We start from the raw sequence: 14,607 nt of genomic DNA, 5'->3' as shown, positions 1-14,607 counted from the left end.
TCTATGGCGAGGAAAGGCAAGACTGTGACGAACTCATTAACTAATTAATGCTTGCCTCAGTTTAAATCAATTGGGTTCAATGACAGGTCATCATATGCAATACAGATAAATAAAAAATTCATTTAGAGAGCTGAGAGAAGGCATGAGAGGGGTCAAAGGTAACTAAAACCGTTAAAAAGATTGGAGTGACATTTAGCATTCAACACACATTTTCTAATGAAGGCAAAAACAACGTATTAAGATATCAGTCTTTCCAGGCACGCTTCCTTTAAATATGGAGACAAAGTGTTGGAGCCTGGGAAGTTCCTAGAGAATCCAGTTATCAAGAGAGGCTCTAGTAATTACTGTAACCTAGTTTAACCTACGTGGGAGGGAAAAGTGACGGTAAATTCAGTTTCCAAAAAAATCACCATCACTGAACTTTGAAAATAATGATATACTAAATATGCACCAATGAACTAGGTATTTCTGAATCCTCCAGGCCAAGTTAAATTCCCCTCATTTATCTGAATGACATAAAACAAGAGTTCAAGGGGGAAAAAATCAAGCCTTCCTTTGGCCACTCTCATGGCATCATTCACTCACCATGTCATGTATTTCAGCTATTTTTGTCTCCTGAAAGCAGGAGGCTCATGGGTTATAATTTCCCCATATTGCCCAGCAGAGAGCCTTGTATATATAGAAAGAGCTCCATAAATAATTATGTAAATTTAAAGCCTTCACACACTGCCAGTCAAGTAGAATATTTCTGCCTAAAAAATTCCACTCCAACATTTTGAACCAAAGTAGAAACTAAGGTGCAACAAAGGAGGGGAACATTTCTCATTTGAGATACTGACACCCACAAGCATATGCACTTGTTTATTTCCTGCCAAAACATTCCTCCGCTTTATGTTTTGATACAGTCTTAGAGGAAAACATGAAGTAAACAAGGAAACAAAATGTGAGAGAACAAATGACTTACTGGAGAGTAGAAATGGGAGGCTGTGTCAATAAAAGAAGGAAATTCTCGAATGATACACAAAACAACCACATATGAGTGGGTAACTTATAGGTCACTGGGGAAGGACCAGAAGAAAGGAAAGATCATCTGCCACGTGGAGAGGGGTCATACTATGTATGGCATTGTCATCAAGCTAAAAACATGGATCCAGTGTGATGGTTTTTCTTAGCTCAGAAAGATGAAAGTCTTGAAGAATTAGACAGACGGTCTTAAAGTTCAGAATGCCTTCATTCGCTTACTATTCACTCAACAAATATTTGGTGAAGGTCTCCTATGTGCCAGGTGCTGATTTAGGTCCTTGGGGTACTGCACTGAATAAGACAAAGTTCTTGTTTTCATTTCACTGAAGAAAGAGACAGCAAACAGGTAAAGAAACTAAGAAGGCCTCTCTGAGAAGACGACATTTGAGTTGAGAAATGTGTGAAGACTGCAGAGCTCTGGGACAGACTGAGAGAGGTCACTCTGAGGGAATGGGAAATGGGAACAGACTTGGTGTATTCTAGGAAGTGAAAGAAGGCTGCTTGGCTAGAAGAAGGTAAGGACCAGAAGGAGAGATGAGGCAGAGAGGTGGTCAGATTCTGGTAAGGAGTTCTCAGTGCAGTGGGCGGGGCAACTTCCAGATAAACATGGTAGATGTGACATGCGTGTTTATCCATCCTTTCACAAACTCCACTAAAAAACATGAACGGAAGTGAAAAGGTAAAACCCACAGGGCATGCACACCCACACACTCACACAACATGGCAAAGGAAACAAAAACAGATGTGTGATGTCTATAAACTTTGGAATACGAGAAAAGATTTTAAGTGTTACCTCAGCCAGCAGAGAGGAAAAGGCTGACACCTAAGTGCCTGTTGAGGGGTATAATCCGTGGTGTGCTGGTAAATGTTTCACAATAGCTCTTTGAAGAAGAGCCCTGAGACAGGGCATTTGCCAATTTCCAAGGTGTAAAGACCTCTATGCTATGACCGATTTCAAGCTATCGACATGATGTTACTGAATATGGAACTGGAAAGAGATGTACCCAACAGGCTCCAGTATACCACGGGGTAAAATAAAGACAAAGGATTTACCTCTCAAATGCCCAAAAGGCAGACAATACGGAAACATAGTACCTTGGAGGATAAAGATGAGGCTTGGGGCCAAAAGCAGGATTAGTTTAGCTGCCTATGGAGTGGTCAGGTCTCCAAGCCCTTCCAACCCAGCAAAGCCAGATGACTGCCCCCTCATACCTTGCAGGAAACCAGGAATTTAAATTTCTGGAGATTCTGGATGTGGAGGCTGGGGCAGAGTGGAGGGCAGTGGTTAGCCTCTGGACTGAGAACAGGTGTTCACAGAAGAAGGAAGGACAGCATAGGTGTTAAGAGTATGATCTCTAGAGTGAGACTGCCTGGGTTCAAATCCTTGGTCTACCACTAGCTGAGACATCTCGAAAAAGTTACTTTCTCTCTTTGGGTCTCAGTTTCCTCATCTATAAAAAGGGCATAATAGTAGAACCAGTACCTCATCGAGTTGTTGTGGGGAGTAACTGGGTTAATATATGTAAAGTGCTTAGAGCCTGGTATGTAGTAAATGTAACAACAACTATGTAAATGTTGTTATCATTGTTATGATTAAGGTATGCATAGAGGACCAGGAGAATGACAGCTCCTTTTCCTTTTTCTTACTCAATGTATTCGGCAAAAGGTTAGAGGACTCATCCCTCAAAAAAACCGAACCTTCCAGAGAAAAGGGCAATTTATCCTGACGTTAGGGACCCCTCCAACCCACCACCACCTGATACACCTGAGAGAAGCCCTGCCCACACTCTCACGGAGCTTCCACTCAAAGGTGAGTGCTTGACACGGTCAGGTACAGACATTCGTGGGCAACCCCCATCATGAAAAAGAGAGCCAAAGCCAACAAAGAGAAAAAAGGAAATCTGAGGAGTTAGGGACAGATGAGAGGCAGAAAGAATTTTAAAGAAATGTCACCTTGAATGTTCTCCAAAACGCAGCAGAATGTATAGCATCCATAAAACAAGAACTGGATGCTTTAAGAAAAGAAGCTCTCAGAGGACAAGAAAATGTTCTTGCATATTAAAAGCATCAAAGAAAAAAGTCAAGGAGATTTCTCAGGAAAAAAAGCCAAACAGAGACTGAGATGAACACTAGGAGAAGAATGACGAGACAATGATTTGCTTTTTAATTGTGCCTGTACTGCTCTGATAAAATAAAAATTAATTTTAAAGAGAACGACGGGAATTACTTGGAGGCTTTTTAGGCAGGAGGTGGACATGATTTGGTTGACAGTTTATATGGCCACTCTGACTGCAAAATGGGAACTGGATTGGAAAGGAGCAGGTGAGGAAGTGGGGGACCAGCGAGTAAGTGATTACGATGGTTCAGGAAGATGATGTAGCTCAAAGATAGCAGTGGGATGGAGAGAAGATAGATACAGACTATGTGAAAGGAAAAACAACAAATAGAATGGTTCAGATGAGAAGCACTCAAAAGTCCAAGATGTCATCAGGTGCAATGAAAAATAGTGGCTGCTTAATTCTGTTGGATAATATCTCCAGCAGCTCACCAATCTAAACCCTGCATTTCAAATGAGTGATGGAATTGTTCAGACCAACTTGACCCTGTCCATCTTCACTAGAGTTGTTGAGTAAACACCGACCAGAGTACAAACAGGAGTAATATGTTCCTTTGGGGTTTTTTTTTGTTAATGTTTAGAAATTAGGCCTCTTTATAAAGCTTAACATAGCTTCAAAAAAATCACTGGTTTGATTTATAAAAACAGTAATGACTCTGAGGTAGTTTTTATATGTCCCAAAATTTATTTACAAATATTCTCTCTTTCAAATACTGTCAAATGGTTTTACCATTTAAAAATCCAGAAGACACTTAGTAAAACATTATTTCTTTTCAGGCCATCACCATGTATTCCCTTCAGATATGTCAACTTTTCCAAAGGCCCAAGCAAGGTATAGTCTTTCCAAAGTTTCCAGTCTTTTTCAGTTAAATGATATCTTGGCCTTTTTAATAGTCTGTGAACTCTCCAGAAATAAACTGAGGGGCTGGAGTAAGTGCACCAGCACCCAGACTTTAGACTGTAGATCTTGCAGTCTTTTTTTCCCTCACAAGCAATCATTCCTGAGCTATGAAAATTTCATAGAATAAAAGCAAGCAGTAAGTGTTCCTGAAACAAAACAGAATAAAAACAAAAGCAACACACACGCAAATGACCTGGTGATAGAGGGCATGCATCTGAAGGCCTCATAAACCCAAACTTAATCTTGAGGGTCACCAAAGATTGGGTGCACAGAGCCACGCTAATTGCTAAATTCAAACTACGGCATTTTCTATGTGATTGAAAGGCTGGGTGAAATAACCGGTCAGGGGATTCAAAGCTAAATACAGTGTGATGACCGAACACCTGGGGAGAAATTACCTTGGTTTTTGAGAGAATGGGGGCAGCTCTATCAAGCAGCATCTCCACCACCTGCTCATGGCCACTCCTCGCTCCACAGTGCAGTGGCGTCAGCCCATCCTACCAAACAAGGCAACATCTTCAATTACAGTTGACGGGAAATTCTATAAATGAGTGCATTCGGTCAAGATTCGGCGCGGCATCCAACGTGCTGTGGACCAGCGAGCTTCAAACATTTACGCATGTATCTCATAAAACAATTTTATACTTTCAACTAGAGGGCAGAATTTTTCATAAGTTTAAGTAGTTGCCAAGTGTGTGATTCCACACAAAACTGACATTTAAAAATATAACTGTTCCACTACTCTTTCGACTATCCAATGGAATCTAAACACTATAAGTAATTTGATAGCCACCATTTTAAAAAATACACAAATCTTTAAAATAGGAATTGGTAACAGAAATTTTACATTGGTCCTTTTTGCTCCTGCATGTCTATTTCCATTCCACTTCCCCCATATAATTTTATCTTCATGTAATATAATTTTATGCTTGAGTGTTTTTTATTGATTACGGTATCATATTTCCCTGCTGCAAAAATACATAAATTTACTTTTTAAAAAGGTTTAAAGATTTCCTGAGAACATAAGGCTTTATTTAAGTATCAAAAATAAATCTCCTGATTGGCATTATAATTATTCAAACACAATGGATCAAAACAGCAAAAATACATTACATATTTTATGATTATTAAGCAAGAGTAACAATTTATTAAAAATTCCTCTCTGAATGAGATGTATCTTTTTCACAACTAGTTCATGGATCTGCTAATGAGTATTATTTATTGCTAAGATGAGACAGGGTTCAGCATCAATACTTCCCTAATTTTTGTTTTTATAAATGCTAGTGCTAAGACATCTTGTCTGCATAAATAAGTAGTTGGACTTCTGTTTTGGTAGTGCCGCTAATTCTCTAAACTCCTGAATTACATGCCAAAAATCACTTAATAAACTTTCATCAAAGATTTCTTCCAATGACCCATCATAAGACATAAGGACCATTAGGTCCTTCCTTTTTGTTGGCTGCAATAGGATTTCTAAGCATTTGATATGCAGAGAATTGCTTATCTAATCACCAGACTCCTGAGTTCTTAATAGGACACCAGTATTTTCAACTCTTCCCTTTTCCCCCTCTCCATCTCCCCTTCCCCTCAGAGGTTTTGCACCCTGGGGCCTTGTGGCTTAGGGTTAGAGTCAGGCCTTTCCTTCGGACTAGCTAGCGAGACGGGCTATTGTATTAAAACATAGGTGGGATAGGAGAATTAACAGGGAGATGAGGAAGTGGAAATCTATTCACTTAAAACTATCTAAGTGGTTCCAAATCATATGGAGAAGTTTTCACACACCCTGGCTTATGTGTTCCCCAACTTGAAGATTCCTGCTGTTGACACTTAATACCTACCCTAAGGATAGTCACATTTTAAAATACATCAAAAGTTGATTTAATGTATTCAAATCACTTTCTAGATTGTGTGAGCAGATCTTGAAAGTAAGCCTAATTATCCTAATATATAATCAATAAGGTACAATCCTATTTCTAAACTACTAGCTAAATCTCAGTAGAATTAAAATTCCTTGAAAAATGAGATTTGAATAGCAAATATGACATGAGCTGGTTTGTATATTTTGAGCATGTTTAAATATTCTACCTTTTATGCTGATTTAAAACATTTGCTCTTCTAAAGCAAAGTTAAGCAATATAACTGTCTTTCAAGTTGGAAACAGCATTTTCTTAATAAAATAGAATAAAATAAAATCTGAGAATAAATTAAAAGTATACCCTGAAGGCCAAACGTCTTCCCAGTAATGTAAAACCTGAAAATATCTGAAGGAGAAATAATGCAATAATCACATCTACCTTGCAACACACAAAAAACTTCACATTCTCTGAATGTGATTGCCTTTTATGAACTAAAAGGTCAACTTTAATTCTCTCATTTTCTCATAAGTAGACTCTATGATATAAGGGGTGACAATATGTACAGGCATTTTCAAACTACGGTCAGAGACATAAAATTATTTATCTTTGAAAACTCATTTATCTTTGAAAATGATCTTCCCCCAAGCAAAATCCTACATACTGAATAACAAAGTGTTTGGCTATCTAAGAGTAAAATCTATCTCAACCCCTTAATCCTTTGAAGTACATTGCTCCTTACAGACATATATTTTTGCTGACTTCATCTTTTTAAAAAAGTTTTAGTTATGAAAAACTTCAAACATATTTCAGACTAAAGTAGACTGTATAGTGTAATGAGCGTCTAGGTACCTGGTCGACAGCATCAATAAATGTCACCTTAGGATCCACCTTGATTCATCTATATCTTGACCTCTTCTCCTTTCTTATATTGTTTTGAAGCAAATCCAAAACATTCGATCATTGTATTCTCACAACTACCCTTATACGGAAGGTACGATCTTATTTTTGCACATGAAGACTCTGAGGTTCAAAGAGGTTAAATGACTCATCCAAGGCTGCATGGGCTGAATTCAGAATGAGGCCAGTGCTGACTGCAGGACAAATAAGGCATACCTTGGGAGGAGTTATTAAGACAAAGCCCCTCTGCTCAAACTTTCAGCCACTCAGCGCCTTCTTTTATCTACGTTCTGCAGCTGCTACCTCTGATCTCTGGTGTTTATTTATTAAAAACTTATAGAATCTGGAGACTCAGCCAGGAAAGGTGACTTTTTTCTGCAGTGTCAGAGCTGTGAAGGGCTTTGCATTCTAGCCACTGCTCCTTTTATCACCTCATTTCAATGATAAAGTCCTCATCATCCTTGCTCAACTGCAAAGAACTCCCTGAAGCATAGCTCTTTCAATTGTAGTCCCATCATAAATGATCACCACCCCCCTTCCCACCATCACCCTGAGAAAACCCTCTGCGTCACTGTCACAGCCTCAGTGGATGCAAATTAAGTTCCGTGGCTGATTGCTGTGGCCTCTGGACCCAATGGTGAGGAGCAAAGGTCCAGACCTGGGCTTGTCTCCAGTTCATGTCATGGGGATGCTTTGAGCTAAATGCAACTAGCCATCATTTTATGCAGGTTCAGGTTTAAAATAATAAATCGAAACATTCTTTAAAATAAAAAAAAAAATTGTAGTTTTACTTGCAGTATTTTAAACATTGATTGCAAATGGCTGACTCCTCTGGATCTTCTGCAAATTTGCTTTGAAACTTTTCAAAGGTGCGTGGCTCTTCAAATAGCCAGAAGCCTGGCAGGAGAGAGCGCTTTCAGCAGGAAGCTGTACAAGATGTCACGACTGTCTGGCTTCACAGACAGTGCCGGCCTGGCTGCCGGGACAGTCACAGGTCAGTGGAAAACTAGTGCCTAGAGTTAATGTAAGATCTTTAATTAGCACCACAGTCTCTACAGTCACGAAGACCGACACGACCAGCTAAACCACGGGGAGCTGGAAAAGGATCTGCCACGTAGTGATTCACAGTTCAGTTAAAAAAAAAAAAAAAGCAGGCATTGACATCACTTAATACCAATTTTGTGTGTGTGTGGGGGGAAGTAAACATTTAAATTTTGAACTAATTTCTCTGGCTTTGAAATAGGTGTGGCTTATCATTCATGTTCCTGATGGACTGTTCTGATCATGATACCCCTGTGTTCAAAAAGATCTTTCATAACTGTCATTCATTCCTCCGCCAAGTCTAAATTCCTCAGGTTAGCATTCAAAGCCGTCCAGTCAGTTGCTGCGACACTTGACTCTCCCCTAATTCCCTTCTGTTCTACCTCAATTAAACTCTTCGCAGTTCCTGGAGAAAGCCTCTCATGTTCTAGTTTCTCTGCTCTGCACACACTACTTCATGTACCTTGACGTTCCCTTTCTACTTTCGCCAAGATCCAAATCCTTATCGTTTAAAGTACAGTTTTTCTTTGAAGACTTTCCCAAAGCTAGACATAACCATTCCACCATCAGGATTCCCCTCATATTTTATCTGAACCTCTTTGGGGGAACCTAGGACTTTTTACTTGGTATTTTAGTCTTTGTGAGCTTGAATTATCATTCCAATGAGTCTGTTTCTGACGACAAAGTTACTAGCTTAAAAGGGATACTTGAATCTCACAGAGACGGTAACTCAGTGTCATGTTGGTGAAAGTTGCTTACTAAAAATGACTGAGTGAATGAATGAATGAGTGGGTGAATGAATGGGTTTTTGGGCTAGTCTTTTAAAAACGTTTTCTAGTTAGTTGCTTAATAATTCCTTTCCTTCTTATCCTTTATGTTTAAGACTAGACTGATTTTGTGTGTCAGAAGTGCTATTATAATATCTTACTGTCCCAGAAAAATAAAATTTTCAATAGAGAAGTGACTTATAAATTGGAATTACACTGAAGAATACGACTCAGTCCTCTTAGCATTAAGAATAAGAAAGTAAGACCATAAAAAAAGAACGACATAATGCCATTTGCAGCAACATGCATGGAACTAGAGACTATCATTCTAAGTGAAGTTAAGTCAGAAAGAGAAAGACAAATACCATATGATATCACTTATATGTGGAATCTAAAATACAATACAAAGGAACTTATCTACGAGATAGAAAGAGACTCACAGACATAGAGAACAGACTTGTGGTTGCCCAGGGGGAGGAGGGGTGGGGGAAGGATGGAGTGGGAGTTTGAGATTAGCAGCTGCAAACTATTATATATAGAATGAATAAACAACAAAGTCCTACTGTATAGCACAGGGAACAATATTCAATATCCTGTGATAAACCATAATGGAAAAGAATGTGACAAAGAATATATATATATATATAGAATATATATATTATATATAACTGAATCACTTGGCTGTAGAGCAGAAATTAACACAACACTGAAATCAACTATACTTCAATAAAAAAAGAATACGAAAGTAAGAGAAATATGAGAATACTTGCTCTAAGATTTTTTCCTCTTTGTAATTCAGAACATTGTAAGCTTAAAAAAGCTATTGTGGATATTGTGTTTTGCAACACAGTAGTGAACTGGTTTACATAGCAGAGAACTCCTTTCCTTAAAATTAGAGGAATGCTTTTCCCAGTACAAAATAAGGATTCTTAGCTGCTCCCAATCCCTGGAAATTTACAATTAATGTACAGTGTCACTTTGAATGGGTCCTAGACTAAAACACAGTTCTTCAACCATATAGGACAGTATATAGTTTTGACCTCCAGTTGAAAACTGCTTGACAAAGGCAATTCTTGAGGCTCAAGGGAGGCTGCCTCAAGAAAGGCAGCATATGCAGTTGGACAGGAGAGAAGGAGAGAGGATGTGGAGTTGCCATAGTAACATTATGGGAAGGAAATGAAACTGCATGGGGTTAGTGATTTTTTTTTTTTTCCAATTCCCCTGATTTCTAAAGCGCTAACATAATGAACAAGTATTCCCTTGGGCAGAATTCTGAAGCAACACAAACTGGTGAGTCTAGATCTCATATTTCATTTCAGTGACAGTAATCTTATTAGTGAGGTGGGGAACTGCACTTTATTGGCTGGACAAAAGGCTCTTCTGCACAAAGAGCAAAATCCTGCACACTTGAAGGTCAAAAAGATTTTCTTCTGAGCCTGGTTTTTCTGAAAAGCATGGAGCGGGACATTAAACCATCACACTTAGGAATAATGAACCCAGAATATGTCCTTAACAGGTTGAATTTGCTCAAAGCCAATGCTGAAATGACACAAATTCATGACTTGGGAAATACTTTCAGAAAGAAACATAGTTTATTTTGATTACTATCCTCTAGGTTCCTTTCTATTCTTCCTTTTAAGCAAAAAACATACTCAATAGAAGGAAAAGGAAATCAAGCAGAGAGAACTCTGTGGATATATACTTTTTTCTATGTCATGGATATAAAACAGGATGTGATATTTAACGGAAGATTGAAAACAATGAAAGAGAAGGCAGGTAGTGCTCATAAGAGGAGAGTTATAATGATAGCCAGAGATCAATTAAAAGGCACCAATTACAGTTCAATAGCAAAGCTATTCTCATATCTGTAGTTTTCTCTAAGAATTCTGACTGTGTCCCCATTTTGTGTATGTTCGGTAATTGTAGATTTGGCCTGAGAGAAAGTGAGATAACATTTTTGAAACCCCTCTGCTGTCACAGGCACTTTATATTTGTGATCTTACTGAATTTTTATAACAACTCATGAGAAAGGCATCAGAAGTTCCATTTATAGATGAGAAGGCTGCTCCACAGGATTAATGTTAACTACCCAAGGTCACAGGCAAGTTAATGGTTCGCATTAGAACTTACACTCAGGGTTGCCTCCGTCAGAGGGACTGGATTTCTTCTACTCTACCAAGCAATCTCCTTTCAAGATCAAGAATTCATTTCTGCCATTTATACATAGGAGAGAAAAAAATCTCTTTCTAATGCTCTTCCTTGCTTTCATGCCATACATTCTGCATGTTTTGAATTAAACTAAAATAAGGTAAAATCCTTCTGTTCTTTCTCCTTAGAAAACTAGAGCTTTCTCTCTGAGCCTAGAACACACCCATATACTATTTGTTGTGTATTTCTCCAGTCTGCTCTTTGTGTTTTTTGATCCTTCTTTCTTATCTTCTTTTGGGTTAACTGAGTATTATTTAGTATTCTAGTGATTGATTCATCATATATATCATTGACTATCTCTTCCTTTGGCTTTTTAACTAAACTCTTTTTTCTTTTCTTTCCTTTTTTTCTCTAGTGGTGGTTCTAGAGATTAAAATATGTATCCTTAACTTATCACAGTCGAAATAATATTATTAATTATATAGTTACAGTATTTATATATTATGTATTGAACCAATATTATTCTCATGCATGAGCATTCTGCAATAATTCCATTTACATTAGTAGTTTCATCTTTTGTGCTATAAATATATATTTAACTTTTACATGGATTATAAACCTCATAACAGCTATTACTTAATCAACTTTTTAAAAATTTAAGAAAATAAAAATAATTTTTATCTGTTTATGACTTCTTACTCATCTCTACTTTATTTAGATCCACATTTCCACCTAGTATCATTTCCCTTCAGAATGAAGAACTTCCTTCAGTATTTCTTTTAGTATGGGTTTGATGGTAACAAGTTATCTCAGCTTTTGTTTACCTGAAACTGTCTTTATTTTACTTTTATTATGGAAATATACTTGTTCTGGATATAAATTCTAGGTTAACAGATATTTTTAATTCAGCACCTTAAAGATACTTCATTGTCTTCTGACCCCAGTGTTTCTGACAAGAAGTCAGATAACATCTTCATCATTGTTTTTCCATTTATAATGCATCTTTTCCTCTGGCTGCTTAAAAATTTTTCTATTTTTGACATCCACCAGTTTCAGTATGATGTGCCTCTGTGTGGTTTTCTTTGTATTCATCCTCCTTGGTGTGCTAAGTTTCCTGGGTTTGCAGTTTATGATTTAATTTGGAAATATATATATATATATATATATATTTTCCTACCCCATTCTCTTTCTCCTCTGCCTCTTAGACTCCATTGTATGTATTTAGTTGGCTTGCTATTATTCCACAGATTGTTGATATGGTGTTAATTTGATTTTTAATCTTTTTGCTTTCTGTTCTTCAGTTTGGATGATTTTTATGACTTATCTTCAAATTCACCAATTGTTTCTTTCTTTATACTCAATCAGCTGTTTATCCCATCCAATGATTTAAAAAAAATTCAGATATTGTGTTTTTCTATTGTAGGATTTCTATCTGGTTCTTCTTAAAATTTTTTAAAGGTTTCCTTATTTCTCCCGAAATTCTTCTTTTCTTTACCCATTATATCTGTCTTTTCCTTCAGATTATTTAACATGTTTAATGTATAATAATTTTTAAATTATATACTGGGTATTGTGAATTGTATGTTATAGCAACTCTGGAACTTGTGCGGACTTGCTTTTAGGCTTTCAACAATAGGTCTGTTTCAGTTTTGTCCTTATTCCCAGAGTGATTCCTTTAGTCCTGGGCCAAAGATGTTTACCAAGCCTCTCTGATGTGGTAATTCTGTCTCCTGTGTACCAGGTAGCTGCTGAAGTTTCTTCGCAGGTTTCAGTCTTTTAGCTGTTATTTTCCTCTGACCACCTTGGAGTTTTACCCTGCACATGCATAGTTCAGGGGTCAGCCAAGGATTGTGGAGAGTTGTATGTTGATTTCCCTCCTTTGTGGTTTCCTTCTTTCAGGGATTTCCCCCCTAAATGTCCAGCCACTCTTATAGCCCCAAACTTGATCCTCTGTCCTCAAGACAATGAAACTGACTTTCTGCATGAGCTGTCATAGTACGCTGTACTGACTAGAGCTGCCATGTAAATATAGATCTTCTCCTGTGTTATTTAGTTCTTTCAAAAGTTGAATTCACTCCAATTTATTCCTGCTGTCGATGCTTTTCAATGTCTCCAAACATGTTTCTTAAAAATATTTTTCCAGGGACTTCCCTGGTGGCACAGTGGTTAAGAATCTGCCTGTCAATCTACAGATTCAATGCAATACCTGTCAAACTACCAATGGCATTTTTCACAGAACTAGAACAAAAAATTTCACAATTTGTATGGAAACACAAAAGACCCCGAGTAGCCAAAGCAATCTTGAGAAAGAAAAACAAAGCTGGAGGAACCAGGCTCCCAGACTTCAGACGATACTACAAAGGTACAGTAATCAAGATAGTATGGTACTGGCACAAAAACAGAAATATAGATCAATGCAACAGGACAGAAAGCCCAGAGATAAACCCATACACATATGGTCACCTTATTTTTGATAAAGGAGGCAAGAATATACAATGGAGAAAAGACAGCCTCTTCAATAAGTGGTGCTGGGAAAACTGGACAGCTACATGTAAAAGAATGAAATTAGAACACTCCCTAACACCATACACAAAAATAAACTCAAAATGGATTAAAGACCTAAATGTAGGGCCAGACACTATAAAACATAGGCAGAACACTCTGTGACATAAATCACAGCAAGATCCTTTTTGACCCACCTCCTAGAGAAATGGAAATAGAAACAAAAATAAACAAATGGGACTTAATGACACTTAAAAGCTTTTGTACAGCAAAGGAAACCATAAACAAGACAAAAAGACAACCCTCAGAATGGGAGAAAATATTTGCAAATGAAGCAACTGACAAAGGATTAATCTCCAAAATTTATAAGCAGCTCATGCAGCTCAATATCAAAAAAAACAAATGACCCATTCCAAAAATGGGCAGAAGACCTAAATAGACATTTCTCCAAAGAAGATATACAGATTGCCAACAAACACATGAAAGAATGCTCAACATCATTAATCATTAGAGAAATGCAAATCAAAACTACAATGAGGTATCACCTCACACAAGTCAGAATGGCCACCATCAAAAAAATCTACAAACAATAAATGCTGGAGAGGGTGTGGAGAAAAGGGAACCCTCTTGCACTGTTGGTGGGAATGTTAATTGATACAGCCACTATGGAGAACAGTATGGAGGTTCCTTAAAAAACTACAAATAGAACTACCATACGACCCAGCAATCCCACTACTGGGCCTATACCCTGAGAAAACCATAATTCAGAAAGAGTCATGTACCACAATGGTCACTGCAGCTCTATTTACAATAGCCAGGACATGGAAGCAACCTAAGTGTCCATCGACGGATGAATGGATAAAGAAGATGTGGCACATATATACAATGGAATATTACTCAGCCATAAAAAGAAATGAAATTGAGTTATTTGTAGTGAGGTGGATGGACCTAGAGTCTGTCACACAGAGTGAAGTAAGTCAGAAAGAGAAAAACAAATACTGTATGCTAACACATATATATGGAATCTAAAAAAAAAGAAAAAAAGGTTATGAAGAACCTAGGGGCAGGATGGGAATAAAGACGCAGACCTACTAGAGAATGGACTTGAGGACACGGTGAGGGGGAAGGGTAAGCTGGGATGAAGTGAGAGAGTGGCATGGACATATATACACTACCAAATGTAAAATAGATAGCTAGTGGGAAGCAGCTGCACAGCACAGGGAGATCAGCTCAGTGCTCTGTGACCACCTAGAGGGGTGGGATAGGGAGTGTGGGAGGGAGACGCAAGAGGGAGGAGATATGGGGGGGGTATATGTATATGTATAACTGATTCACTTTGCTATAAAGCAGAAACTA

The 14,607-nt window shown here is 37.8% G+C and overlaps 1 protein-coding gene across 3 annotated transcripts in view; it reads right to left on the bottom strand.

Moving 5' to 3' along the window:
* The window catches only part of ANK3 (ankyrin 3), a 686,366-nt gene that overhangs the window by 166,621 nt on the left and 505,138 nt on the right, over nucleotides 1–14,607 (bottom strand). For all 3 annotated transcript variants that reach the window (XM_068547493.1, XM_068547494.1, XM_068547492.1), the window contains one exon: nucleotides 4,439–4,537. In XM_068547493.1, the coding sequence (XP_068403594.1) occupies nucleotides 4,439–4,537 (99 nt within the window). The remainder of the gene's footprint in view (nucleotides 1–4,438; nucleotides 4,538–14,607) is intronic.

The sequence above is a fragment of the Eschrichtius robustus genome, chromosome 7, assembly GCF_028021215.1.
Source record: "Eschrichtius robustus isolate mEscRob2 chromosome 7, mEscRob2.pri, whole genome shotgun sequence".
NCBI lineage: Eukaryota > Metazoa > Chordata > Mammalia > Artiodactyla > Eschrichtiidae > Eschrichtius > Eschrichtius robustus.
This window is presented reverse-complemented; position numbering and strand designations above follow the sequence as displayed.